At 29.3% G+C, this 27,032-nt stretch overlaps 1 protein-coding gene across 8 annotated transcripts in view; it reads right to left on the bottom strand.

The window, feature by feature from the left end:
* unc-104 (kinesin family member unc-104) overlaps nt 1–27,032 on the bottom strand; it is a 122,092-nt gene that overhangs the window by 28,871 nt on the left and 66,189 nt on the right. For 5 of the 8 annotated variants that reach the window (XM_065511196.1, XM_065511198.1, XM_065511199.1 and 2 more), the window contains exons 2-8: nt 12,687–12,845; nt 12,538–12,620; nt 12,237–12,476; nt 11,732–12,172; nt 6,136–6,299; nt 5,932–6,071; nt 1,134–1,175 (exon numbers count right to left, since the gene is read on the bottom strand). In XM_065511196.1, the coding sequence (XP_065367268.1) occupies nt 1,134–1,175; nt 5,932–6,071; nt 6,136–6,299; nt 11,732–12,172; nt 12,237–12,476; nt 12,538–12,620; nt 12,687–12,789 (1,213 nt within the window). In that variant the 5' untranslated portion in view covers nt 12,790–12,845. Of the gene's footprint in view, nt 1–1,133; nt 1,176–5,931; nt 6,072–6,135; nt 6,300–11,731; nt 12,173–12,236; nt 12,477–12,537; nt 12,621–12,686; nt 12,846–22,465; nt 22,585–27,032 lie in introns of those variants that run through there. The other 3 variants (XM_065511200.1, XM_065511203.1, XM_065511197.1) reach the window with 2 other exon arrangements.

The following is a 27,032-nucleotide window of genomic DNA, read 5'->3' as shown; positions in this document are numbered from 1 at the left end:
CGGTAATTGGCCGAAAAACCCCCAGCATATGCGGACAACGCTAGGCCACACGTAGCACAATACCTGTTAAAACTATTTAGAAAGAAGTGGTTGGGAAGTTTTGCCTCACCCGTCTTACAGTCCGACTACTATTTGTTTCGATCGAAGCAGAACACTCTCTGTGGGATACGCTTCACTTCAGAGTATCCGAAATTGACTTGATTTGTTCTTGACCTCAAAAGATGAGCAGTTCTTTTAGCTCGGAATCCATATGTTACCAGAAAGATGGGGAAAACGTCATAGCTAACAATGGCCAATACTTTAAATAAATTTATAGTGTACAAATGTTTCAAAATAAAAGCTAAAAATTTGAAAAAATCCCGCATTTTTCAATCATACACTCAATAATTTCTATATTTCAGTTAATAAAATTGAATTTATTCAAATAAAATTGAATTTTTAAGCCTACTTTCTAACCTCAAATTTACTACTACATTTTGCTGGGTATTTAGGGCAGTGGTCGGCACTTATTACAACCAGAATCCGAACAAGGAAATTTGTTTACCACTAGATAAAACGAATGTGTTCATACAAATTTTAAGCTAATCAGACAGAGAAAGATAGAGTATAACATATTATTGTAATCCTTGTGTTAATTCTCTTTAAGCCAACCACTGATTTTGAGACACACATACATACGTTTAGTTCAAAGTCTTTTAACAGCAAAGGAGAATAAGTATTAAAACTATATAATCAGTGGAAAATTATTTTTTGCTTTCAAATTAATTAGCTTGTCAAAAGGTTAGCTACATTAATCATAGTTAAATATGAGTAGACATTTGTATATAGTAAAGTATTATGTATAAAATTTTACATAAACATATACATACACTTACATACATATAATTTATAAAGTATATATTTAGAAAAAAAAATCAAATGAATAGAGTAAGCAAATGGTGGTAAAAGTACATATACGATTATATATAATTATATATGGTAAGTAAGTATTGTAATATTTGGTATGTAATAGCAAAGCGTGACAAAATTATACTCTATATATAGTAAATAGTATTTATGTATCTATATATTATATACTTTTGTTTTTTGGATATTTTATTTTATTTTTTTTTTGAGTATATAAAACTACTTACTATTTGTATCGCGTTTTTCACAAACCACTTTGCCATCAGGCCCTAAATATATATTGTAAATAATAATGATGAAATAATTACCATACTATGATTTTTTGTTTTTTTTAGATTTTGGTTTTGTTTAGCTATTTATGTATAATTATTTGCATATTTATATTTATATATCTGATTTAATGAAAAGTTTTCTAATAATAATAGAAAAGAGAAAGACTAGGGCAATAGTTTAGAACTTATTTATATTAGATATAAAGTTTCAAGGATAAACATTGATTTTTTTTTTGGTTTTTGGAGAAATTGTTATTGAAAGAGTAAAAGTTTTTAATACACTTTTGAATAGAAGAATATAATATAATACTAGAATTTGTAGTTAAATTAATAATTGATTAACTTTTTTGTACTCTTCACCATAAGTAGTAAGGGCATAAAAAAGTTTGCCATTCCGTTTGTAATTTCCACATCTTTTCACTTGCGACTTCATAAATTTTTATTTATTCAGGATCGTTGTAGATAGCGGAGTCGATATAGCCATGTCCGTCTGTATGTTGAAATCAACATTCTGTAGCCCCCAAATAACTTCATAGATGATTCATACATCAATATATCCGCTAAAGTCCCGGTTTGGCTGCTATTTAAATTCTGGAAAATCGGTCCACAAATGGCTGATATATAAGCCATAAACCACGACTAACCCGATTGTATACGACGTATATAACGCCATAGTAGTTCGGACCTTCAATGGGTCAAAATCGGAAAAAATATTTTTAACCAGAGTTTTTTTTCAGTCATATTTTCCACTAATAACAAGGTTTTCAGCAAACCAAATTTTTTTTCACCAAAAAATATTTTCTGTCTTTATCTCAAATAATACTTTAGTGAAGGGTATATAAGATTCGGCACAACCGACTATACCTCTGCTGCTTGTTTAAATAAGATTTGAATGGTTGTGGAGTGAGTTGACTGCGGTTTGTTTTTTATACTTTTATTAGAGTAGAAACGCAACCTCTCGGTGGGGGATTCCATTTCATATAGGAAAGTTAAATTTAATAAAATTTATTTTCAGATATTACAATATTTGACTTTTTATAAAAATTATCAAACTTAGCAATTCATCCTTTTTGAACTATTGGACATTTTAAGAAATTTAACAAACATTTTTTTGCATTTTGTAAAGAAGCGATTAAAACTTTTATAATTTCCAATAGTTCTATCGTATAAATTGTTAATGAATTGTAAAGTTTGAACATTTTTAGAAAAAAAATCAAAAATCGTTCACTCGTCTAGCATAACCTAAAACAAATTTTGTTAAATTTAACTTTTCTCTAAGAAATGGAAACCGCAAAATAAAGGTTGCATATCTACTCTAAAAATGGTTTAACAAACCGCAGGAAACTTCACTCAATAACCAATCAAATCTAATTTAAAACAAGTAAGAGAGCTATATTCGGCTGTGCCGAATCTTATATATTCTTCAACAAATTATACAGATAATGTAGCTCAAAACTATAGACACTTAGTTTATAAAAACGGAAAAGGAAATTGAATATTTTTGTTTGTGTAATATTTAAAATTTTCATTTTGACAAATTTTGTTATTGTTATATTTCAAAAATTTTTATTATACATATATTGTTAATTGTTAAATATTGTTTCCCTAAAGATGCTACTCAATGAAGTAGCGAAATATCGGAAATAAATTAAACATTGTTTTTCAATATAAAAAGTGACCTTAGCTCAATAAATTAGAATTATTAAATTTTTTAAAAGTTTTTTCCAATTTTTTTATTAAGTTTTTATTCAAATTTTTTTTAATTTTACTTTTTTTTTGGGTGAAAAAAATTCGGGTTAAAAAATATTTTTCCCGATTTTGAGCCATTATAGGTCCAACTTGCTATAGCGTTATATACGTCGTTGCAATGAACTTTGAAATATCTATCATTAGATATCCATATTGTCTATATTAATGACTTAGTAATCCAGATATAGATCAAAAATGGGCCAAAAATCGAGGTTGTCGCGGTTTTTTCCTTATATCTCAGCCATTTGTGGGCCGATTTTGTCGATTTTAAATAGCAACCGATTCGGAAGAATTCCCGATATATTGATGTATGAATGTATGTAAGTTATTTGGGGGGCTACTGAAAGTTGATTTCAACATACAGACGGACATGGCTATATCGACTTCGCTATCTATAACGATCCAGAATATATGTATATACTTTGTGGGATCGCAAATAAAAAATGTAGAAATTACAAACTTATATATAGCCTTGCCACTCATGGTGAAGGGTATAAAGGCAATCATTTGTAAATAAAGGGTCTACCAAAAAGACTTCCGAACTTTGACAGTTGATAGCTGTCATATTGTTGAAGCTACATCTGTCGAATTGGCTGTCATTTATTCAGTTTGTTTTTCCTATTAACATGGACACAGCATGCAAATGATAAAATTACAATATTCAGAGAGTGAGAGTGAGAGTGTGCAGGAGACTCCGACGCAGTCGATTTCGCGTCGCTCGCAAGATTCGGCATTTCGCAGATACAATTTGGAGAAATTTGAATTGTGATTTGGGTCTATCCGAAATTCAGCTGACCAGGAGTTGAAGTTAAACGACAATAGACAACGACGTGTGTGCGCTGAATGGGCCTTGGACCAGTTGGAAACTGACCCTAATTTTCATTAAAAACTTAATTTTCAAACAAAATTGACGAATTTGGTCCATATTGGCCAGGTCATTACCTTCAATGAAGAGCGGTCTATGATTCCCAACTTCTATTGGCCTGAATTGGAAGATATGGACACCAACATGTGGTTTCAACAAGATGGCGCTAGGTGTCACACAGCTCATGCCACATTGGACATTCTGCACGACCGATTTGAGGGCATGTTCATCTCACTTGAAGGTGATGTGAACTGGCCAACGAAATCATCAGATTTGACCCCGTTCGACTTATTCTTCTTGGGTTTTCTTAAGTCACAGGTCTTTGCGAATAAACCAAAGTCAACATAACCCATGACATTGGTCAAATTCAGCCTGATTTATGCGCCAGAGTCATGAAAATTTTGAAATTTCAAATGCGCGCCACCCAGCGAAACCTCACCGAATCTCATTTCCTTGCTTTAAATTTAAAGATAGGAATCGCTTAATGAAAGAACCTTGATAAGAATTGTAATGTGTCTTCAAAATGCAGACTATATTGTAAATTTTCTTATTAATTTAATAACAGATTCGAATATATTTAATACTCCCTTTTCTTGTAATCAAAATTTGTTAACAACTTTCAAACAAAGCATCAAATTCTTAAGTAAATTTTTAAAATCAAAAGAACCATTCCCTTATAGATTTCATTACGAATTAATTCATAGGCTTGATTCCTTAGAACTTTAAACGTATGGAAGTGATTGCTTTTAGAATACAATTTAATTAGTTTTAATTGCATGACTTTGTAATTGCATTCAAAATTCTATTTATTTCAAGAAATTTATTCTTAATTAAATTTATTATAAATCAAAATAAATTTTATCTCTTAACCGTTCCAATAAAGAATTATTTTCGAATTAATTCATATGCTTAATTCCATTCCTTTGAGAATTTAATCTTTGGAGAATTAATTAATAATTGAATTCATTTTGTAAATGATGAAAAACAAATTGAATGAAGAAAAATATTTTAATTTTATTTGGATTAACAAAAATTCAAAAATTCAAAATTTACTTTGATTGGATTTGTTTTATTTCTAAATATTTCAAACAAAGGTTGAAAAGAATGAATTCTAATCTAATTTTCGTAATAAAAACTTACAAAATATGTAAAGAAATTCATATGAATTTGGTTTCCCATATTCTAGTTCTCAATAATGGTAAGTTAAGTAGTTAATATTTACAATACATCTTGACAATAAAGATTGTTGATAACGCCCTTGGCAGGGTAGAAAATGCATTCCAATTTTTCTAAATTACTTTACAATGGTATTCGATGAATTATTACAGAGTATTTATAATAAATAAATTCGAAATAAATTAAATTTATTTAAAAAAATGAAATTAAATTTCATCTCTTAACTATTTCATTATAGAATTCATTACAGATTAATTCATAGGCTTAATTCTTATGTACATTAAATGTTTGTTTCCTCTAAGAATTCAATCTTTAATTCAAATCCATTATAAAATAACTTAATAAAATGTATTGAATGCTTCAAGTTTTCTTCATTACAAATCTATTACAAAATGGCTTTTGACAATATTTTTCTATTGATTTTGAAAATGATTGAAATAAAACATAAACAACTTGAATTAATGGCCTGATTTTTATACAAAAATTTAAAAATTATTTTCCGGCAATGTTTCTGAATCAGGATCGAAGAAAAAAATAATTTCATTCAATTTAGATTAGATTTGAATTAACAAAAATTTGACTATTCAAAAGAATGAATACATTTTATTAATATTTCTATTCAAATACAATCCTTGAATGAAGCCAAAGAATTTATTTTAATGGGAATGGTTTTAGGGAATGATTTGATCATTTAAAATTCTCAATTAAAAATTAATAAGAATTTTCTTATTAATTTGTTAAAAAAGTATAAAAAAATCAATGTTTATTTTATGAAATATTTGAAAAATTAAGTAAGTTCTAATTATTGCCTTAAACTGCACATGGAAAAATGTACACAATAAGTACTTGAAATAAATTCTAAATAAAGTGCTTTACAATTTAAAGAAACTCATTTTTAAGTAAAATAAATATATAATTTTCAAAATTTAACCTCATAAAAACAAACTAATAATATAAAATTACCTTCTTGCACTTCAATGCCCTCGGCCTTCAAAAGATCGCGTAATTTTTGTATTTCCTCCTTAAGTTCGCGTATAAGTTTGGCATTGGCATCCTCATTGACCACAGCCTTGCAAACAATTGCCTTAGCACGATCGGCATATCTTTACATAGAAATATAACAAATTAATAAACAATTTTATAGGAAAATATTAAAAAGTAACTTACCTCAAAGTACTTAAAGTCTCATCATAATTAATATCAGCTGGTGAGATGGCTGCTATCATAGCAGTTTTCGAATTACCGCCCAAATTTTCACGTAGCAACCAGGTTAATACCGAATCACGATACGGTATAAAATCGGCTTTTTTCGATTTTTTATTTTTGGAAGCCTATGTTGAAAAGATTATTTAAAAAGTTAATCATATGTTTTAACTAAATATAGAGTGTGTTTTAGAGAAAATGTTAGATTAGGTTTCAACAAAATTCGTTATTTAACGTTTTATTTTATCTATTAACGTTAAAATTAACGTTTTGTTAAATTACCTAAATAGTATTAAAGGAAAACGAAACATGCTTTACTACAACCAAAAATATTATGGACAGTCCAAGATGTGTAGAGGATTTTGTAGAGAAATTATACAATTAAACTCAAAATGTTTTCATTAAGAAGGGTAAAATTAGAGACAACACCATCGACAAACATTTAATTGTGAAGGAAGATACCTTTTTAATTACTCATTTGGAAAAAGCTCGATCCAAAATGATCCAATTATCACTTGCCTAATGATGGTGACCAGCGACAACAGTATTAACCCACAGTATTAACAAAGGAGCTATACACCTTAATGAATAGGAAGTGGTATCGCCAAAAGCTTATGACAAACTGAATTTAACCTAACCTACGATAGAACAAGTTCAAGAAAAGTTTAAACGCCACGAAAATATCCCACAATCTCTGCGACCTACATATTAAATATTTGTACTTCTAAAATTCTCTTTTTTTCTATTTTTTCTCTACTTCTATCATTCTCTTTTCTCTTTACAGTTAACACAAAATGACAAAAAGTCAACTGCATTTGTGCTGCAATTTCACATATTAGGATGCAAGGAGTTCACACGAGCCATTATGATATCCGAAATGAGGCCCCGAACAGATAAGATAATAAACTTGCTGAGGTATTTCACTCGTATCGTCAAGACCTGAAATACCGTCCGCCTTTGAATGCTTTACCTATTCATGGCCTCTGCAACTTAATTTGACTTGAAAAGTTTTGTGTGAATCACTGACTGGAAGGAAGATTACAAAATGCATCTCTCTTCATCTGAGTTCGCAAAAAGTCGTATATGGAGACGATTTCAGGGGTGTTCAACTCTGCTTCGTTCACATGATATAGCTTTCGAATACATTAATTCGCAGTTGTTAGATTGTTAAGAAGGAAATTCAATGATTTGCTTCTTCAACGACACAAATCTCTGTTCTTTCCCAAGACTCGAGAACCATAACACATCTTGTATGCTAATGAAGCAGAGAACTAAACTAGTGTCACCATCTACATAGTTTAGCACGGATATCGACATGGTAGCTTTTGTGAGTTACTCGACAACCATCTCGCCACGGTAGGATGTGCCATTGGGGACAATTGACTTATGGACTGGAAGCAACCACAGAAAGTCACGATTTAACAATAAGATCATTAAATTGAAGTAATTCAGAGTGCTGAAGCTTCAGCCAAATCCTCTGTTGTTTTTCCCAAAGTTCGAGTTCATAATCTAAAAAGGTTTTAAGTTTTCAAACAACATTTCGCGAGAATTTTGGAATGTCATTTGATGAATTACATACGGTAGCATTTAAAATGCAGAAGATAAGTATATTCGAACATTTGCATCCCTTAGTTTGAGTTTTAGATCTAAAGTTGCAAAGAACCAACCGAGAGTCGGCATTTGATGGCGACGAGGTAACGTTCATGGTCTCTGTAATTTAACTTTGCGTGGAAAGTTGTCAGTTTGTTACTTGGAAAATTCTTTGAAGCTGTTTCAGTATTTCATTGTTTAGTTAATGTGTTTGGTTATTCAGAATATAGAAGCTAGAATTGACGATTTAGCAAAAGATCTAATATTTACACTCTCCTCTCAGTTAGAGTGAAAATGATTTCAATATGCAAATGACAATAACATTTGCTCAGCTTCATTTAATTAGAATTTTCTCTGAGAAGCGGAATCCACAACCATGTGATTCTATAGATGTGTTGGATTTATGTTATTTTCCAACTGAGTGACGAAATCTGATGTCGACGAGGTAACGTTCATGGTTTCTGTAATTTAACTTTGCGTGGAAGGTTGTCAATTTGTTACTTGGAAAATTATTCGAAGCTGTATCAGTCATTCATTGATTGGTTAATTTGTTTGGTTATTCAGAATATAGAAGCTGGAATCAACGATTTAGAAAAGGCTCTAATTTTTCACTCTATCTCTCTCTCTCTCAGTTAGAGTGATGATGATTTCAATATGTATTTTTTTTTGAGAAATTGAATACGCAAGCTTGTGTTTCTACACAGATGTTGGATTTATGTTCTTTCCCTAGGTTCGAATGCTAGAGCCGATGTTGGATTTAAATTTGTCAACACAGTAGCCTATTGGCAACGTGTTAGACGAAGACTTAATAGCAGTCGAGCGCAGATTATCTCGGTCTGACATAAATCAAAACCTTGAACTTCTAGATATTTGTATCTGAAATCACTAGGAAAAATAATGCCTGGTTGGACAAAACTTTCCAAACACTCCATTTCATAATTCAGTACGGAACAGTTGATAAATGTGATACCTGTCCAAACAAGAGTTGCAGCGTACTTCTGCAGAATTAGTTTATGAATTGAGTGGGCGAAGTGAAGATGGATTAACTGGGAAATTAAGTATATATGGAACGTTCCATGTAAGACCAGTAGGCATTAAGCTTGCTATTCTGGCAGCTCAAAGCTTGACATTTATGTGTTATGCTTCTACAGACGAATTGATAGAGTCTCTAAGAGTAGCGTTCAAAGTTGCTGCAATCCAATGGAACCTGCACGTATCAATTACAGGAAGAGTGGCAGCTTTATTGGCTCATAGTGGGTTCTGTAACATGAGATTTGTATTACTTTCAGGAAATTTGTCTCTGAAGTCATCGGGGATGGACAGTGAATGATCTCAAAACACGAATGAGGTATCCTTCAACCCAGGATTCGATGGAGTCTCTAAGAACACCATTCAAATCTAATATGAGTATGTTGCGATCCAATTAGGCTTTTCTAATAGGAACTTTCGAACTCGATTTGGCGTGCATAGTCAACGACGTGTGTGTTCGCTAAATGGTTCCTGGAGCAGTTGGAAACTGACCCTAATTTTCTTTCAAAAAATCATCTTCAGCGATGAGGCCCATTTCTGGATGAATGGGTCCGTCAACAATTAAAATTTTCGAATTTGCGACAATGCCAATCCTCATGAGTTCCAAGAGCGTACAATGCATCCCGAAAAAGTCACTGTAGCTGGATGATTACCAATTTATTTTGCCCTGAATTGGATGATATGGACACGAACGATATGTGGTTTCAACAAGACGGCTCTACGTGCCACATTGGACATTCTGCACGAGCGATTAGAGCGCATGATCATCTCACGTGGAGGTGATGTGAACTGAACGAGATCATTCGATTTTTTCTTATGGGGATTTATTAAGTCACCGATCTATGCGAATAAGCCACAAACCACAGCGGCCCTCAAAGCCTACATTATCCATGACATCGCCCAAATTCAGCTTGATTTATGCGTCAGACTCATTGAAAATTGAACATTTCGGATGCGCGCCACAAAGCGAACCCACGCCGGATATTGGCACGATGTTATATTCCATACATAATGACATCGATAAGCCTTTCAAACAAATAAAACATTTTGATGATATCTCACGCACATTTTGTTTTATTTAAATTTAAAGAGATTAAGCGCTTGATAAAAGAACCTTTATATGAATCCGGAAGAGTTGCAGATTTTTGGGGTCATAATCGGTTCAGTCATACTATACAGAACTGTAAAACGGGATTTCTTTAAAATTTCAGCATATTTGCCACTGAAGTCTTTAGGAAAAACAATCTATTATGAGAAGTGGATAACCTTAAAGCTGAACATTTATGTGGTATCCTTTAACTGATTAATTGATTGCGTCACAAAAAATGCCGTTTATCTGCACATATCTCAATCCGGAATAGTTGCAGCTTTATTGGAGCATATTTATCTCTGATGTCATGTATAAAGAAGACGTAGTGTTTTCTTACAACAGACTTTCATTATTCTGACCTATTCATTCGGTTCGGTTGAGAAATTGTCATTTTGACATGGAAGACAAAGATCGCATAGGCCAGCCAAAAAAGTTTGAAGACCGCGAATTGGAGGCATTACTCCATGAACCATGTTGTCAAACTCACCAAGAGCTTTCAAAATCATTTGGAGCTACACAATCAGCAATTTCAAAACGTTTGCAAGCAGCAGGATTCATCCAAAAGCAGGGAAATTGGGTACCATAAAGCCGACAGACCTTGAAATACGATTTTGCATGTCTGAAACTCTGAAAGAAAATAATTTTTGAACTGAATCATTACTAGCGATGAAAAATAGATTCATTACGATAACCCGAAGCGTAAGAGAACGTACGTAAAGCCCGGCCTACCAGTCAAATCGACACCAAGGTAATGATCTGTATTTGGGGGAGCAAAAGGGTCATATCTATTATGAGCTGCTGAAATCTGACCAGACAATCACAGGGAACCTGTAGCGAACGCAACTGATTCGTTTGTTGCAATATCTGTTAAAAAGTATTTAGAATGAAGTGGTTGGGACTCCCAATGCAGAACGTTCTATCTGGGTTACGAATTACCTTAGAACAGATTAGATTCTTGGTCTCAAAAGATGAACATTTCCTTTGGATCGGAATCCATATGTTGCCAGAAAGATGCGAAAAGGTCATATCTAACAATGGCCAATGCTTTGAGTAAATTTATGTTGTACAAATGTTTCAAAATAAAAGCTAAACGTTTGAAAAAATATCGCATTTTTAAGTCATATACCAATATTTTGAATATCCACCAACAGGATCACCTACTTTATGTTTAAATTCTGAAATAGTTTTAAATGTCATCAAGTCAAAGTCACTCGTGTATTTGTGTATCTCGTCAACATGCATAAAATGATATTGGATGAATTATGATGGAATTTAAAAAAAAATTTTAAAACTTTTTTAAAAAAAATATTTTTTCAAAATTAACGTTTTCTTTTTTTTTTTTTTTTGTTTTTCTTCTTTTTTAAATAATTCATTATTATTTTCAAAATTCGATTAACTTTCATACTTACAGACTGTTATTATTATATACACACACACATTAAACGTTTTCAAAAATAAGACCACAAATTATCGATGAAAGAAAATAAAGTGAAATTTTTGGGATTTTTAGAAAAATTGTTGTAGTGTTAAAAATTCGCTTTTTTAAAAATATAGATTTTTTGCAAAACAGAAATTGTTAAACCAATTTCAAAATTAAAATAAAAATACATCGAAACAAACAAACAACCAAAAAAATAAAGAAACTAATAATGTTAAGTGACAACTAGTTAATAATGATAATTTAGTGTTAACACTAACTGTTGGGTAAAAAGAACAAACAGAATTATATAGAAATCATAAATGAAAAATATTGTTTAACATAAACACATTTCTACACAAAACATTTCATTCAATTCACATAAAACAGTACTAGTTTGTAAAGGAGTATTAAAACTTGACTAGGAAACTTACAATTTCAGCTAGAGCAGAAATAACTTTGCCCAAGGTTGTTAGAGATTTATTAATGTTAGCACCCTCCTTGAGACGTGTACCCTTGGCACCAGTCGAATCGGCTCTTTCCGAACCGGCCAAATCGACCAAACTGATTTTGGAAACTTTCTCTGTAATCAAATCGGTCATGGTGTCGTGACGTCTTTGGGTAAAGAATATAGTGAAGACAGCATGAGAACGAGAACTGGTCTCGTTCATGTTAGTAGCAGCCACAGTACGGGCCTTATTACCCTCATCTATGAGATCGTGGATATCTTCATAGCTAGTAACGGCCAATTTGGAAAGATCCTCTACATAGGGACCCAACAAGGGATGTTCACGTACACGTAAATTACCCTTATTTTTGGGATTTAATAAATCACGTACACGTTCGCAATAGATTTCCATATAAGAGACTTCGACCTGCAATACACAATTAACAAATATAAATAAATCCTTCAATATTATAATAAATCTGTAAACATACCGAATATTTCAATTCTTCCGATTCTGTGGAGCTAATACGTTTGAAGAGATCTTTGCAAATCATGGGTATAATACCCTCTTGATGTTCTTCCTGTTTACCCATCATGGTATAAGATTTACCAGCACCCGTTTGCCCATAAGCAAATATACACACATTGTAGCCATCAAAGGAATGCTGTAACATCTCCTCGCCAATGTCTTTGTACACCATGCACTGTGTGGAAAAGTCTGGATCTTTGGGCTAGAATATCAAAATTAATCATAAATAAACAATATTGCTTTATGTGTAAATTCAAACTTACATCATGTGACCAATAGGAATAATCAAAATTGAAACGTTTAATGGATTCACTGGAATTGGGTGGTACTTTTGGATTTGTTATGGCTGTAAAAATATCAATTATGTATTCGTTTCAAAATTATCTTAAAATATCTATGACTAAGCACTTACCGGTGGTGGTGCCATCGAACATTTCTATAATACATTTTGACTCTCGACTGATTTCCCTTGAGTTAAAGGGTCGCACTCGAACCGCCACTTTAACGGACGACATGTTGGCGGTGAGTGGGCCAAAAAAATTTGGCCTAAATTACTTGGAAAAATATGGACCTGTAAAGAAATAGAAGGAGAATAATTTTTAGTATAGGAATACAAAGAGATTAATTTAATTTATAATGTAAAGTTGGTCTAGATCAGGGAAAGGCAAAACATGGGCGCCGCGTTTTTCATTTACTCTTCTCTTACATACGTGTGCACACGCATTGTAGAGAAATAAACAACTTTTAATCAGTCTAGCTTGAGAACTCAAACAAGCAGATTGTGTATCGTTTTTTTATCGCACAATTTAAGAATCAGCGTAGCCAGTGAAAAAAAATGTCCCAACTTTTAAAGATGTATGATGAACAATATGAGATTTTACATTTTTAATTGGGGAAAAGAGACGAAAGTTTACTGGCAACACCGATTCGTGGTGAGAGCGGAGAGAGTGTATAACTTATACAATCGTAAAATGCAATAGTATAGGTTGCCTTTCCCTGGTCTAGATAAGATCTGACCTACTTCAACTATTTGAGATCTGAAATCAGTTTTTATTAAATTCGACTGCGCACTAAATTTGAAAAGCTTTTCTGAATCAGTTAAAAAACATATATACATATTACATGAATATGTCTCTTTAATAGACACTCGAATATTTTATTCGATTAAACGGAGAAATTTGAGTACGAAATATAGGAGAAATATAGAATATCTAAGAATTAAGCGAATAATAGTCTCGAATAAATCACAGTTTAATCGAATAAAAATATATACATAAATATTAAATTACCAGGAATCGTTTATGAATCATATAAAAATAAATTAATTTAAATAATTTCCAAATTTTAAAAAAATTATTCGAATAATTTAATTAATAGTGGTTCGATTGAGAAATATTTTAAATAAATTTAAGGGAAAAATTTTATATTATTCCTGAGAAAAATTTACTTAAGCAATATTTTAAAATATCGAAAAATTATTCGCTTAACTTTTATTTAACGATTAAGCGAATAAAAGTAACGATTAATCGAAAAAATTAATTAAAAATGGCTTAGAATGGCCATGAATAATATAAATATATATTTTTTTAAATAATTTTGAAATTTTAAAAATTATTCGAATAATTTAAACGATTAATCGTAAAAATATTATAAGTAATTTCACTAAAAAATTACAATTATTATTCTTAAATAAAACTGTGTTCAAAAAGATTAAAAAATTTCAAATTTTAAAAATTATTCGAATAATTTAAACGATTAATCGTACAAATATTGTAAATAAATTCAATAAAAATGTAACATTTATTATTCTTAGATAAAACTGTGTTTGATTAAAAAATTGCATTTTATAAAAATTATTCGGTTAACTCTAACTATTAATCGAATAAAAGTTTTAAGTAAATTATCAATTAATCGAATAAAAATATATAGTAAATTTAATTTTTTTTTTACAATTTACAATTTTTAAAAATTATTCGAATAATTAAAACGAATAATCGGACAAATATTGTAAGTAAATTCAATAAAAATAGAAAATAGAATAGATTTATTAAACTATATTAAAAAGATTAAAAAAATTACAAATTATAAAAATTATTCGGTTAACTCAAACTATTAATCGAATAAAAATTTGAAGTAAATTATCCATTAATCGAATAAAAATAAATTATATATAGTAAATTATATAGCAACATTCATAATTTGTTTTAAATTTTGTTGATATAATTTCCAAATTTTAAAAATTATTCGAATAAATTTAACGATTAATCGTGCAAATATTTTGAGAAAATTCAATAAAAAAGAACATTTATTATTAGATCAAACTGTGTTTGAAAAATATTTGGAAATGCCGTATTTTAAAAATTATTCGGTTAATTTAAACAATTAATCGATTAAAAGTTAAGGGAAAATTTCGATTAATCGAATAAAAATATATTGTAAGATCTTTAAAACAACTTACAATTCATTCAAATATTAATTTCTTTAAAAAAATTTAAAATCTTAAAAATTATTCGAATAATTTAAACGATTATTCGAAACAAAACTTTTAGAAAAATTTTGCAGAAAATGAAAAATACTTCAAAAATATTTAAAAATTAGAAATTTTTAAAATTATTCTTCTAACTTAAACGATTAATCGAATAAAAGTAAAAAATAAGTAAATATTCGATTAATCAAAAAATGTCCATATTATTATTCCTGAGTAAAATTGAGTATAAAAATATTTGAAAATGTCAAAATAACATGTAAATTATTGAAAAATTAATTCAAAATGGCTTAAAATCAGTTATAAATCATAAATATTAATTTTTCTGAATTAATTTCTAAATTTTTTAAATTATTCGAATAATTTTAACGATTAATCGTACACATATTTTAAGTAAATTCAATATAAAATACCATTTTTTTATTCATAGAAAAAAACTGCGTTAAAAATCTATTTAAACATTTAAAATTTTGGAAATTAATCGTTTAACCTAAATAATTAATCGATTAAAATTTTGGAGTAAAAAAACGAATATCTAAAAAATCCTTATTATTATCTCTGAGTAAAATTGAGTTTAAAAATCTTTGAAAATGTAAAATTTTAAAAATTATTATAAATATGTCAAAGGAAACACGTATTCATATAGTACACGAAATTAAACAGTAAAATTTTAATATTTTTTTGTAGAATAATGCGAGACAAATCTTTAATATTATTCGTTAACTTTGACGAATAATGAAATGAAAGTAAAATTAATAGAAAAATTAATTCAAAATTGCTTAAAATCCCCTGTGAGTTATATAAACATAAATTTACAGATAATTTAAAATTTTTTTTAAATTATTCGAATAATTTTAACGATTAATCTTACGCATATTTTAATTAAATTCAATATAAAATAGCATTTATTATTCATAGAAAAAAACTGCATTAAAAACTATTTAAACATTTAAAATTTTTAAAATTATTCGTTTAACTTAAACGATTAATCGATTAAAAGTAACGAGGAAATAAATGAATAATCCAAAAAAAAAACATGTTGTTATGCCTGAGTAAAATTGAGTTTAAAATATTTAAAAATGTAAAATTTTAAAAATTATTTTATTAACTTTAACGAATAATCGAATAAAAGAAACGAATAAATTATTGATTAATCGAAAAATTAATTAAATATGGCTTAAAATCCCCTATGAGTTATATAAATATAAATTTTACAAGTAATTTCCAATTTTTTTATATTATTCGAATAATTTTAACGATTATTCGTACACATATTTTAAGTAAATTCAATAAAATAGCAATTTTTTAATTTATAGAAAAAAAATTGAGTTAAAAACTATTTAAACATTTCCAATTTTGGAAATTATTCGGATAACTTAAACTATTAATCGATTAAAAGTTACGAGTAAATAAACGAATAATCAAAAAAATCCTTATTATTATCCCCGAGTAAAAATAAGTTTTAAAATATTGGAAAATGTCAAATTTTAAAAATTATTCGATTAACTTCAATGAATTATCGAATAAAAGTAACGAGTAAAATATCGTTTAATCGAAAAATTAATTCAAAATGGCTTAAAATCGTTTATAAATCATATAAATATTTATTTTTCTGAAATAATTCCCAAATTTTCAAAATTATTCGAAGAAATTAAACGATTAATCGTACAAATATTTTAAATAAATTCAATATAAAATTGAATTTTTTATTCATAGATAAAACTGTTAAAAACTATTTAAACATCTTGGAAATTAACCGTTTAACTTAAACGATTAATCGATTAAAAGTTACGAGGAAATAAATGAATAATCAAAGTATTATATTATATTATATATTATGCCTGAGTATTATAATTGAGTTTAAAAATATAAAATTTTAAAAATTATTCGATTAATTTTAACGAATAATCGAATAAAAGTAACGAGTAAATTATCAATTAAACGAAAAATTAATTCAAAATGACTTAAAATCGTTTATAAATCATAAAAATATTTATTTTTCTAAAATAATTCCCAAATTTTTTAATTATTCGAAGAATTTAAACGATTAATCGCTCCAAAAAATATAAGAAGATTCAATAGAATAGCAGATTTGTTATTCTTAATATAATTGCAATTAATAAAATTCTTACAAAACTCTAATTTTTAATGTGACTCGAATCTTTTAGTCGATTATATTTTCAGTCATATATTTTCAGTAAATTCGAAAGACATTTAAGCATTATTAGTCTAAAATTCACTGCAAAACTATTAACATTAATCGATTAAATTAATTCTTCTTTAAATTTAGTAATACATATTATTTAAAAATGAAAAATAAAAATAATCTCAGTAATAAATATAATCTGTATAAAAGTGTATACATTTTCTTTGTTCCCAAATCAAACTAAAATACTTTTCAATTTCTAACAATTTACAATAAATCCTTTTAAATATTTCATTTATACAAGTACCTACTCGTAAGTATTTATAGTTACCTCATAAATTACTTTGAACGCAGTAAATTTTGCTTTCAAATAACCCAACAATAATTGGAAATGGAAATTTTCGTATACAAAGAAATTTATTCTTTAATAAATTCCAGTAATTGTCTTTGTGTTATTATTACTTTATATTTAGCGAAAAAAAAAGAAAAACTACCCCTTATTTTTTGTTATAAAAACAAGCTTAAGTAGTCATAATATAACGAATTTATTACTTTTACACGATTTTTTTGTATTTATAAATACATAAAGAAAATAAATCACAACAATTTTATTAGTAGACAGGAGCATATAATCCACATAATAAATTTCAAACTAAACTGTGAACGAAAAACAGTTTCATTTCCAGTGCGCACATAAAATCCACACAAAATCCAATACGAATTTTTTTTTCCTAAAGAAGAAGCACATAAGAAAAACAATAACAACCATATGAAATTCCAAAATTTGTTGCATGAGTCATAGTAACAAAAGGATCCAACAAAACCACCCTTAACCCCAAACTCTTGAGCGAAAAAAGGCAGAAACAAAGTTAAAATAATGAAAAAATTTTAAAAAATATTAGAAAAATCTAAATTTTTAAAAGAAAATAAAAGATTTTATTTAGAAAACATTTATTAAAACTGTATTTGTTAATCTCTATTTTTTAAAAAAGATTTTAAATCAATATTTTATTACATTTTTTAGCATCAAAATTATGACAACACTGTCAAAAAATTAGGAGGAACCCCACCTTAATCAATATTAGTTTTTTGTTAGTTGTTTAACTATGTACATTATAAATATTAGATATTAGATTTCATTACGTATAATTCAATGTTTTGTTTCAGTTGATATTAGTTGGATTTAAGCAAAAAGTTAATTACGGAGAAAATTAACCTTAATTATTGACCAAATTTCATTATATTTGGTGGGTAATGTGAGTTCTATTGCAATGAAACTTATACCCACCATCAAAAAAGATGGGAGCTATATTGATTTTGTTATTCCGTTTGTATTTTATATATTCTCAAAGGACTCAAAGACCATCTGGCTATGTCCTTCCGTCTGTCTGTATGTTGAAAACACGAAAGGGCACAAACGAAAGGAGCTAGCTGGCTCCATTTTTGGGCCCTTTTGTTCACAAATACTCTCTGCTGATAAAGCTGATAATAAGGTATTGAAAATGGGCAATATCGTTCCTTGATTTCACCTAGCCCCAATACTGTTTGAGCATTCATAAATATATTGAATGCGGTAATCCACATAAAATTTTGCACAAATTAGTTCTAAGTACTCTGAAATATTTAAAATATTTTCCAGCGAAGAATTAGTGTTTATTGAAATCATGAAGCAGGGGATTTACTCTATAATTCGACACCTTCAAATTACAGTATATTTCGCATAAATATTCAACTATTTTGGTATTGTATCCAGAAAAAATATAAGTAATGATCTCTCATTTGCTGCAACAACGTCATAACTCAAAATCCGGGAGTTTTAAACTGAGTAATACAAAATATGTGCCGTTCTTTAGTCTTTCATATAGTTTTATTAGTTTTAAAAAAATTCAATTATTTTTTGTATGAGAGGGTTTTTTTGTTGTAAACGTCAAAATGAAAATCCATGTTTTCTCGTATATTTGACAAGTAAAAAATTGGGTTAAATACAGATTAGAAAGATATTAGTATTTACTATTTAAATCAGGTTTTATTTCTTGAAACGACTTTTTTTGAATTATGACGTTGTTGCAGCAAATGAGCGATATGAATTAATAAGCAAAAGAGGAGTTCCGGTAGCTTGTCATCTCAAATACACTATGTAACCATTTGAGACAGGAGTGACAGTTATATTGGGTGTATGACTCAAAATGCGGTTTTGGTTTTTAATAACTTAAATGTCATTTTGAAAGGTACATATCTGTCATTTATTCTCACTTAGTTATTAAACATTGCAGTGTAAACAACAAAGTTTTTGTTTGCTTCAAAAATGTCGAATTTTATTTCAACAAAGCGTCATATACGGGAAGTTTGGCTTTACTTCTTTAATTTAAAAAAAAAGTGCCGCTGAAGCACACTGATTGCTCACCAAAGCTTATGGTGAATGGGTTCCATCGCACAAATGGGGCAGAATCAAAATGTTTTGGAAATAAATCTGGCATTTTTAAACGGCTGGTCCGATCGGTATAAAATTTTTGAACGACAGAGTTTTAAAGTGGCATATTTTTTAAGCTAATTAAGATATTGACTTGAAATTTGTAAGACCAAAAATTAACTTATCTAAACAAAAAAATTAGTTCGAAATAAATGTGAATCAAATTGTTCCTAATATTTGCAATTCTATTAAAATTTTGATACAAATTTTAGTTTTAGAAACTCAATAAATATGTAATAAAATCTTTATTTATTAACGAAACTGAATGAAATTTTTAACATTTTTTAAATTTTTCATTCTAAATGACAAAGTGTAAAAAAACTTGTCAAAAGGTCAAAGGGAATACCGCAATTCCTAAAAATTGGAGCGAAATTCCAAAAATTTTATTTTTTATAATTTTGCCCAAAGCTGCTTTTCGTTTTCTGATCCCAGCTTTGGAATTTTAGAACATGTGGCCCAATGTTGAAATTTTGGTAAAAAACAAGTAAGAAAGTATGGTCGGTCAAGCCCGACCATATAATACCCTACTCTAAGTAAAAGAGCAAAAACATTTTTCTTTTAAAATTTCAATAATTTATATTTTTGAGTGATTTTCGGAAGTGGGCTTTATATGGGAGCTATGACCAATTATGGACCGATCACCATGAAATTAGGTCTATATTAAAGTTAACTATGTTGAATTTTGTGTGTATACCAAAATTTTTAAGCGATTTATGCACGTTAAAGTGATTTTCGGAAGCGAGTCTATATGAGAGCTATGACTAATTATGGACCGATCGTAACAAAATTTGGTGACATGAATTTTGTATATATAAAACTTATTCGAAGCGGAATTTGTGGAGATACATATATAAATTAAACATTTATGACCAATTTTGGAAGGACATTTGTATGGGGGCTAGGTGAAATAATGCACCGATTTCAGCCAGTTGCAATAGGCTTCGTCCTTGCGCCGAAAAAATAATATGTACCAAATTTGATCGAAATATCTTCAAAATTGCGACCTGTACTCTGCGCACAAGGTTTACATGAACAGCCAGCCAGACGGTCGGACGGACATCGTTTAATTGACTCAGAAAGTGATTCTAAGTAGATCGGTATACTTTAAGGTGGGTGTTAGACTAATATTTTTGGGCGTTACAAACATCTGCACAAACGCATTATACCCTCCCCACTATGGTGGTGTAGGCTATAAATAGGTTAAATTCCGAAGGGCGTAGGATCCACATATTCGATAAATAGGACATATTTTTTATACCAAAATGTTCTCCGTAAAGATACTTTATAGAAAAACATAAAATTGTTATATGTTCTTAAAGAAAGTTTTTTTTTAATAAAAAGTTAGTTAAGTCACCTTTTCGCCCAAAAAACAGCAAAAATCTACTATTTTATGAATTTTTAAATTGAAAATCTTTTATTTTTGGATCCATAATTGATGTTGCTCTAAATTCTTTTCTATATATTATAGGTAATTTAGTTGTCTAACAAACAAACAAATTTGAGTCCATTTGGTCCAAAATTACCCACTATATTTTTAAAAAATCTGACCAAGGAATGGTAAAATTTTGAAATGCCTATAACTTGGAAATAATAAGAGATAAATAGCACACTCCAGTATGTTTTTTCAAAACCTTTCCAAAAATATAAAAATTTTTAAATTTATTTCCAAAAAAAATTGAATCAGAAGTGGTTTGGAGCTACTCAAACAGCAAATTTCAAATCGTTTTGCCCCGAAACATTACTTACGATGAAAAATGGATCAATTAGTATCCGATATTGGCTCGGTTCGTTTTTGGGACCAAAAGATGAGCAGTTCTTTTGGCTCAGAATCCATATGTTGCCAGGAAAATGTCATACTACGAAAGAAATTTGTAGGTGGAAAAAAAATTGGAATTGCTTTAGGTTCTCTGCAATCGGCTTATTTGTCTAGATTACTACATTTCTGAGAAATCATTGTATCGAAAGCTCTCATTACTGTAAAAGTGGAATAGTAAAATAAAAAGAGAAAACAGATTCGTGATAGCAACCGAATTTGTTGCCAATCGAATGATTCGGTTGCACACATCGAATTTTTCAGTTCTATCAACAGAAAATCAGTTGATAAAGAAGAATTTCAGTTGAAGCAACCAAACTTTTGTTACCCTTTTCAAACTATTGTAGCCACAGCTGTAAAATTCGGTCACTAAGGTAGAATCATTCGATTGGCAACAAATTCGGTTGCTATCACGAATCTGTTTTTTCTGTGTAAAGTTTCGAATCCCTATGAAAAAATGCATATTTCTAATTCAAATACTGAACGATTTCTTCTTGGAAATGAACAACTCACCTACTGCAAATCTAAAACTATCGATTCCTACTAAAGATTGAGCCAAAAAAAACTTATACTTGTATTAAGTTAAATAAAACTGAAACCGTATAAAAATTCTCAAAAATACGTAAATATATTCAAATATTGTACAAATTCATTAAACATTAAAATATTAGCATATTACTAGGTATTTTTAAATTTATCAACTTTATCCGGAAATCCTCCCATCTGGACAGTTGGTTAGATTTGCCTCGCATGATACAAAATTTACTTTATTGTTTGAATACCACTCAAACCCTTTTTCCATAGTGGCATGATGCCAAATCGGGACAGAAATATGTAGGCAATCTGTGCTGTTTTAAGAAAGGTAAAAGCCGTTTTTGTAGAAAATCCGTAATATATATTTCTTTGTTTATCGTGCCTGATGTCACAAATGATTTGCTTCTTTTGCTACACAAGAAATTTTTTGAGGAATTTTGTTTGTTTTTTGGAACATTATCTCGTCCATCAGTCACATAAAAATCTTGTCCCGGAAGTTGTGAAAATAAGTCGGTACATAAGTTTTATCATCCAACATTTAATGAAATAACTACTTATTATTTTTTCCCAATTTTTAAAAAATGTTTGTTTGATCTTACATGACTTTTGTAAAGGCAAATAACTTCAAACCATATTATAATGAGCCGCGTTGATGTTTTCGTTTCACCAAATATATATTGTAGCTTTTAACTTTAAATTTATAAAACAATTTTATTCATTTTAATATTAAATTTGAAAATTACCTTTTTTTATTTATTTATTTTTTTCACTGTAATCCCAAGGATTAATTAATGCTTTTATAGAGGAGTCATTGGGTTTTCACTTGGTTTTAAAGAGTAAAATCTTTTTTTATTTCTTCTTTTTATTATAATTTAAACACTTATATGTTTTTTTAATAATTTTATATATTTTTCTGGTTTTTAAGTTTGAAAATTTGGCTATAATTTTAGAATTTTTGTTAAACTATCACTTATATATTTTTTAAAGTTTATTTTATAACAATGGTTAATGCATTTGAAAAAAAAAATTGTCAAAAACATGCTTAATTAAAAATGGAATAAAAACTTAAAAAAAGATTACAAAATATTATAAATATTTAGTTAAATTTTTATATAAATAAGTTTTATAATGCAAGAACTACTAAGTCTAGATATTATTAATTAAATTTGTATATTCATTAATATCGTTTGGTTTATTGGTAAAGTTTTTATTAAATTAAACAAAAAGTTAGACTTTTATCACAATTTTCTTTGATTATTTGTAAGTAACTAAATCCTGCTTTAATTTTCATAATTATAGGCTTTTTATTATGTTATTTTTCCTTACAATTTGATGAATAAGGACAACATGAAAAACTACCTCTTTTTTTATTTAACATATGATTTGATTTGCGTTAGTCATAGCGTTGGAAAAAAAAGCACAAACACAAAAGAGAATGAACAAAAATATTAGATTGTATCCTTCATTGTTATTGTTGTTTTTCTGTTTCTGTTTCTTCTTCTTCTTTTGTGTTTTGTGGTTGACGTATTATTGTTATTGTTGTATTTCGTTGGCGTTTTTCTTTGTTGTGATTTTTATGGATGGATGCCATATTGTTTGTATAATTTCCCCACTCTTTCACACACACTCACATATCCTATGTTTCTTTTATCTTGACCTTTATTAATAAATTTTCTTGTTATCTATACTAAATTTAAATCTCTTGCTCTCTTTTTTTTCTCTTTTTATCTAACTTTCTTTATCTCTTTGGGGTATATTTATTTCTTTATTTTCTTTAACACAGTGTAACAAATTCTACACTATCTCTGCTCGGCTACGTACTCGTATTTACTTATATGAAAATTTAAGATAGAAAAGTCTACATAATTAACGAATAGCACTCCTACACTGAAATTTTTCCACTTTGAAAAAAGAAAGAAATGACAAAAGTTTTTAATAAGTTTTCAAAGTTTTATGTTGTCAAGTAAATAAGCTTGACAAAGTTGTTTTATTTTAGGAGTCTTAACGAGAAACCTGTAAAATTATATAGAAATTATTTAGAAAATTGCTAAGAAACTTAATTGGAAGAATATTTAGCATTTAAACAAGAGCCCTTTTAAAAAGATGCTAAATGTTTTCCAATATTTTCTTTATATACAAGAAAATTAATTGCCAAATAATATTGATTTTTATCCAGCTTTACAAACTTGAAATTTGAAGTAAGGACCTTTTAGTGTCCGCTTTAGTTTTTTTCCACTTTTAAAATTACCAAATACCTATGTGCACCACTTCAACATTTGAGACCCCAATTCATTGTCTATTTTAATACTAATATGTATATTCCAAACCATCTTTACTGATACCGAGGCTACCACAAAAGATATTGTGGAAATTTCTTCGGCTTTCATATGATTAATAACTTTTTCAAACAATAAATTCAAGTAATGAAAGACATTGGAAAAATGTTTAAAATGTACTGACATCCCCTGACTTTCTCATACTTTTTGCCAGATGTCAGCAAGACAAAATAAGCAGTTGGTTCTAAAAATCACTTCCGGCGACCTGTATGGTGTAATGATGGGGAATAATCTATATTTGACTTGGTTTTCTAAAACTTATTTCAAATTTTGTCTCCAAATTCAGTCTCCTGACATCCTCTTAGATTCTCATGCTTTTTGTCAGCAGGAAAAAACAGGCAGGTTGTTCAAAAATTATTTAAGTCGACCTCTTTCGTGTTATAGTCAGGAATAATCCATATTTGACTTGATTTTCTAACTCCTATTCTAAGTAGATTCCGTCTCCTGCTGACACCTCCTGCGTTTGTTGTACGTTTTACCAGATGTTGGCAGGACAAAATAAGCATAATGTACAAAAATAATTTGAGTTGACCTCTGACATTCCCAGAGTTTCTCATACTTTTTGTCAGACAAGCAGGTGGTTCAAAAAAACAACTAAGTCGACCTCTTTGGTGTTATAGTTTAAAAAATTCGGGGGTCTTCAGAATGTTTATATATCGGGCCAGGTGTAAAAGTCAACACAGACGTGAAAGTTCCATTAGGTTACTAAATATTGATTGAGACATTTCCAAATCTGTTGCAAAATCAACTTTAAACTTTGCGTAGGAATATTTTAGACCAAAAGTATTGCGAAATCTTAAAGTATTTGATTTGATTCGCCTGAGGCTTTCAAGATGTTTTCTTAGTTAGAACTAAAGCAGTAGTTGTGTTCTGCTGACAATTGACAAAAGGTACCAAGAAATGTAAGATATCAATGATGAGTTGTTGTGTGTCGGGTCGTGACAGAAGATTGTTATTGTCTAAAGATAGTCAGCTGGGTATTTACTATTGTTTGGCACATTTCAAAAATGGTTGCAAATCCAACATTAAATATTTCAAAGTAAAATTGAAGCGGTGTTAAAATTTTGGACAAAAAGTATAAAGAAACTACTCATTTGAAATAGCACTAAACAAACATTAAATATTTCAGAGTGAAATGAAACTAACTGGGTAATTTCAGATAGTTTTACAAAAAGTTCCAAGACATTTTAAGAATACCTTAAAGTTAAGTATTTAACTTACATAAATCTTGAATTGGAACCTTGGATCTTGGGCTTGAATGGGCTTTCTTTTTGATATTTGACAAAAAGTATGAGAAATTTAGAAGTTTTCAATATCGTTACCGATGATAAAGTCGGCTCTCACCACTTGTCTAAACGCTTGCTTCGAAAATGTTGAATTTTGTCAAATGCGGGCAGTTTTGCTTTATTTCTTTAATTAAAAAAAAGTACCGCTGAAGCTCACCGATTGCTCACCCAAGCTTATGGTGAATGTGTTTCATCAGTTTCAACGCGCCAGAGATGGTTTGTGCGGTTCTGAATACAAAGATCGCCCAAGCCAGCCAAAAAAATTTGAATACCAATAATTGGAGGTATTAATACATGAAGATTGCTGTCGAACTCAATACGAGCTTGCAAAATCAATCAGCAATTTCAAAATGTTTGCAGAATTCACCCAAACGCTGGTGAATTGGGTACCATACGAATTGCAGCTGAAAGACCTTGAAAGACGATTTTGTATGTCTGAAATGCAGCTATAAAAGAATATAATTTTTGCTCCGAATCATTACTTGCGATGAAAAATTAATCCATTACGATAACCCGAAGCGCAAGACATTGTATGTGTTGCCCGGCTAACCAGCTGAATCGACACCAAAGCCAAATATCCATGTTGCTAAGGTAATGCTGTGTATTTGGTGGGAGCAAAAGGGTTTTTTCTATCTATTATGAGCGGCTGAAATCTGAACAGAACTGATTCGAATACCGAACACAACTGATTCGTTTGAAGAGAGCATTTGCCGAAAAATTGCCAGAATATTCAGCCAGACATGAAACCGCAAGCCAGACATGAAACCGCAATATACCATCATGACAATTGTCGGCCACATGTTGCAATACTTGTTAAAAACTATTTAGAAAGAAATGGTTGGGAAGTTTTGCCTCACCCGCCTTATAGTGCAGACCTTGCCCCGTCCGACTACTATGATCAATGAAGAACGCTCTTTCTGAGCAGAGTATCCGAAATTGGATTGATTCGTTGTTGACCTCAAAAGATGAGCAGTTCTTTTGGCTCGGAATCCAATTCGACAGATATAGTTTCAACAATATGGCCGCTATCAACTGTCAAAGTTCGGAAGACCCTTTATAATACAGAGTTAAATACTTGAGTTTTGGAAAGCAGCTGGTAATGAAAAATAAAATGAACTGTAACTCTAAAATGGTGAAATGGCAGAAATGTTCATTAATCAAAATGTAGGAAACTGTGAACTGTAGGACCTATAATAACTGAGATATATGCCAATAAAAATGTTGTAAACTTTGACCACCAATATCTCGCATAGCGGATCTTAATTGGATGACTTTAGCATCTTATTCAAAACATTAAGGCCAAGGTCTTTGACAATTTTCATGACTATCTGTCATTCTACAATTTAGTAATTTTATTTAACTGACCTAAAATGGAAATCTATACCCAATTGAAAGCAATTCAATTCAAGCAATTGAATTACAGTTGTATTAAACTTTATTTCAATAGCATTCTCCAGAAAAAGGAAACATACATAAATTCAAGCCATATGTTTTTTGTTTCAAAAATATTGAATTTTTTCTAATATTTTATAAGTTTAAAACATAATAATATTTGCAGTCTAGTCAAATTCCAACAAAATGTTCAATTACTGGAATTTTTGGGGCTTATTGGGATGAGTTTAGCATTTTATTCAAAATATTAAGGCCAAGGTCTATGGTAATTTTCATGACTATCTATCATTCTACAA

The sequence above is a fragment of the Calliphora vicina genome, chromosome 5 (genome assembly GCF_958450345.1).
Source record: "Calliphora vicina chromosome 5, idCalVici1.1, whole genome shotgun sequence".
NCBI classification, from domain to species: Eukaryota; Metazoa; Arthropoda; class Insecta; order Diptera; family Calliphoridae; genus Calliphora; species Calliphora vicina.
Note: the sequence above shows the minus strand (reverse complement) of the source record. Positions and strands in the feature narration are given on the sequence as shown.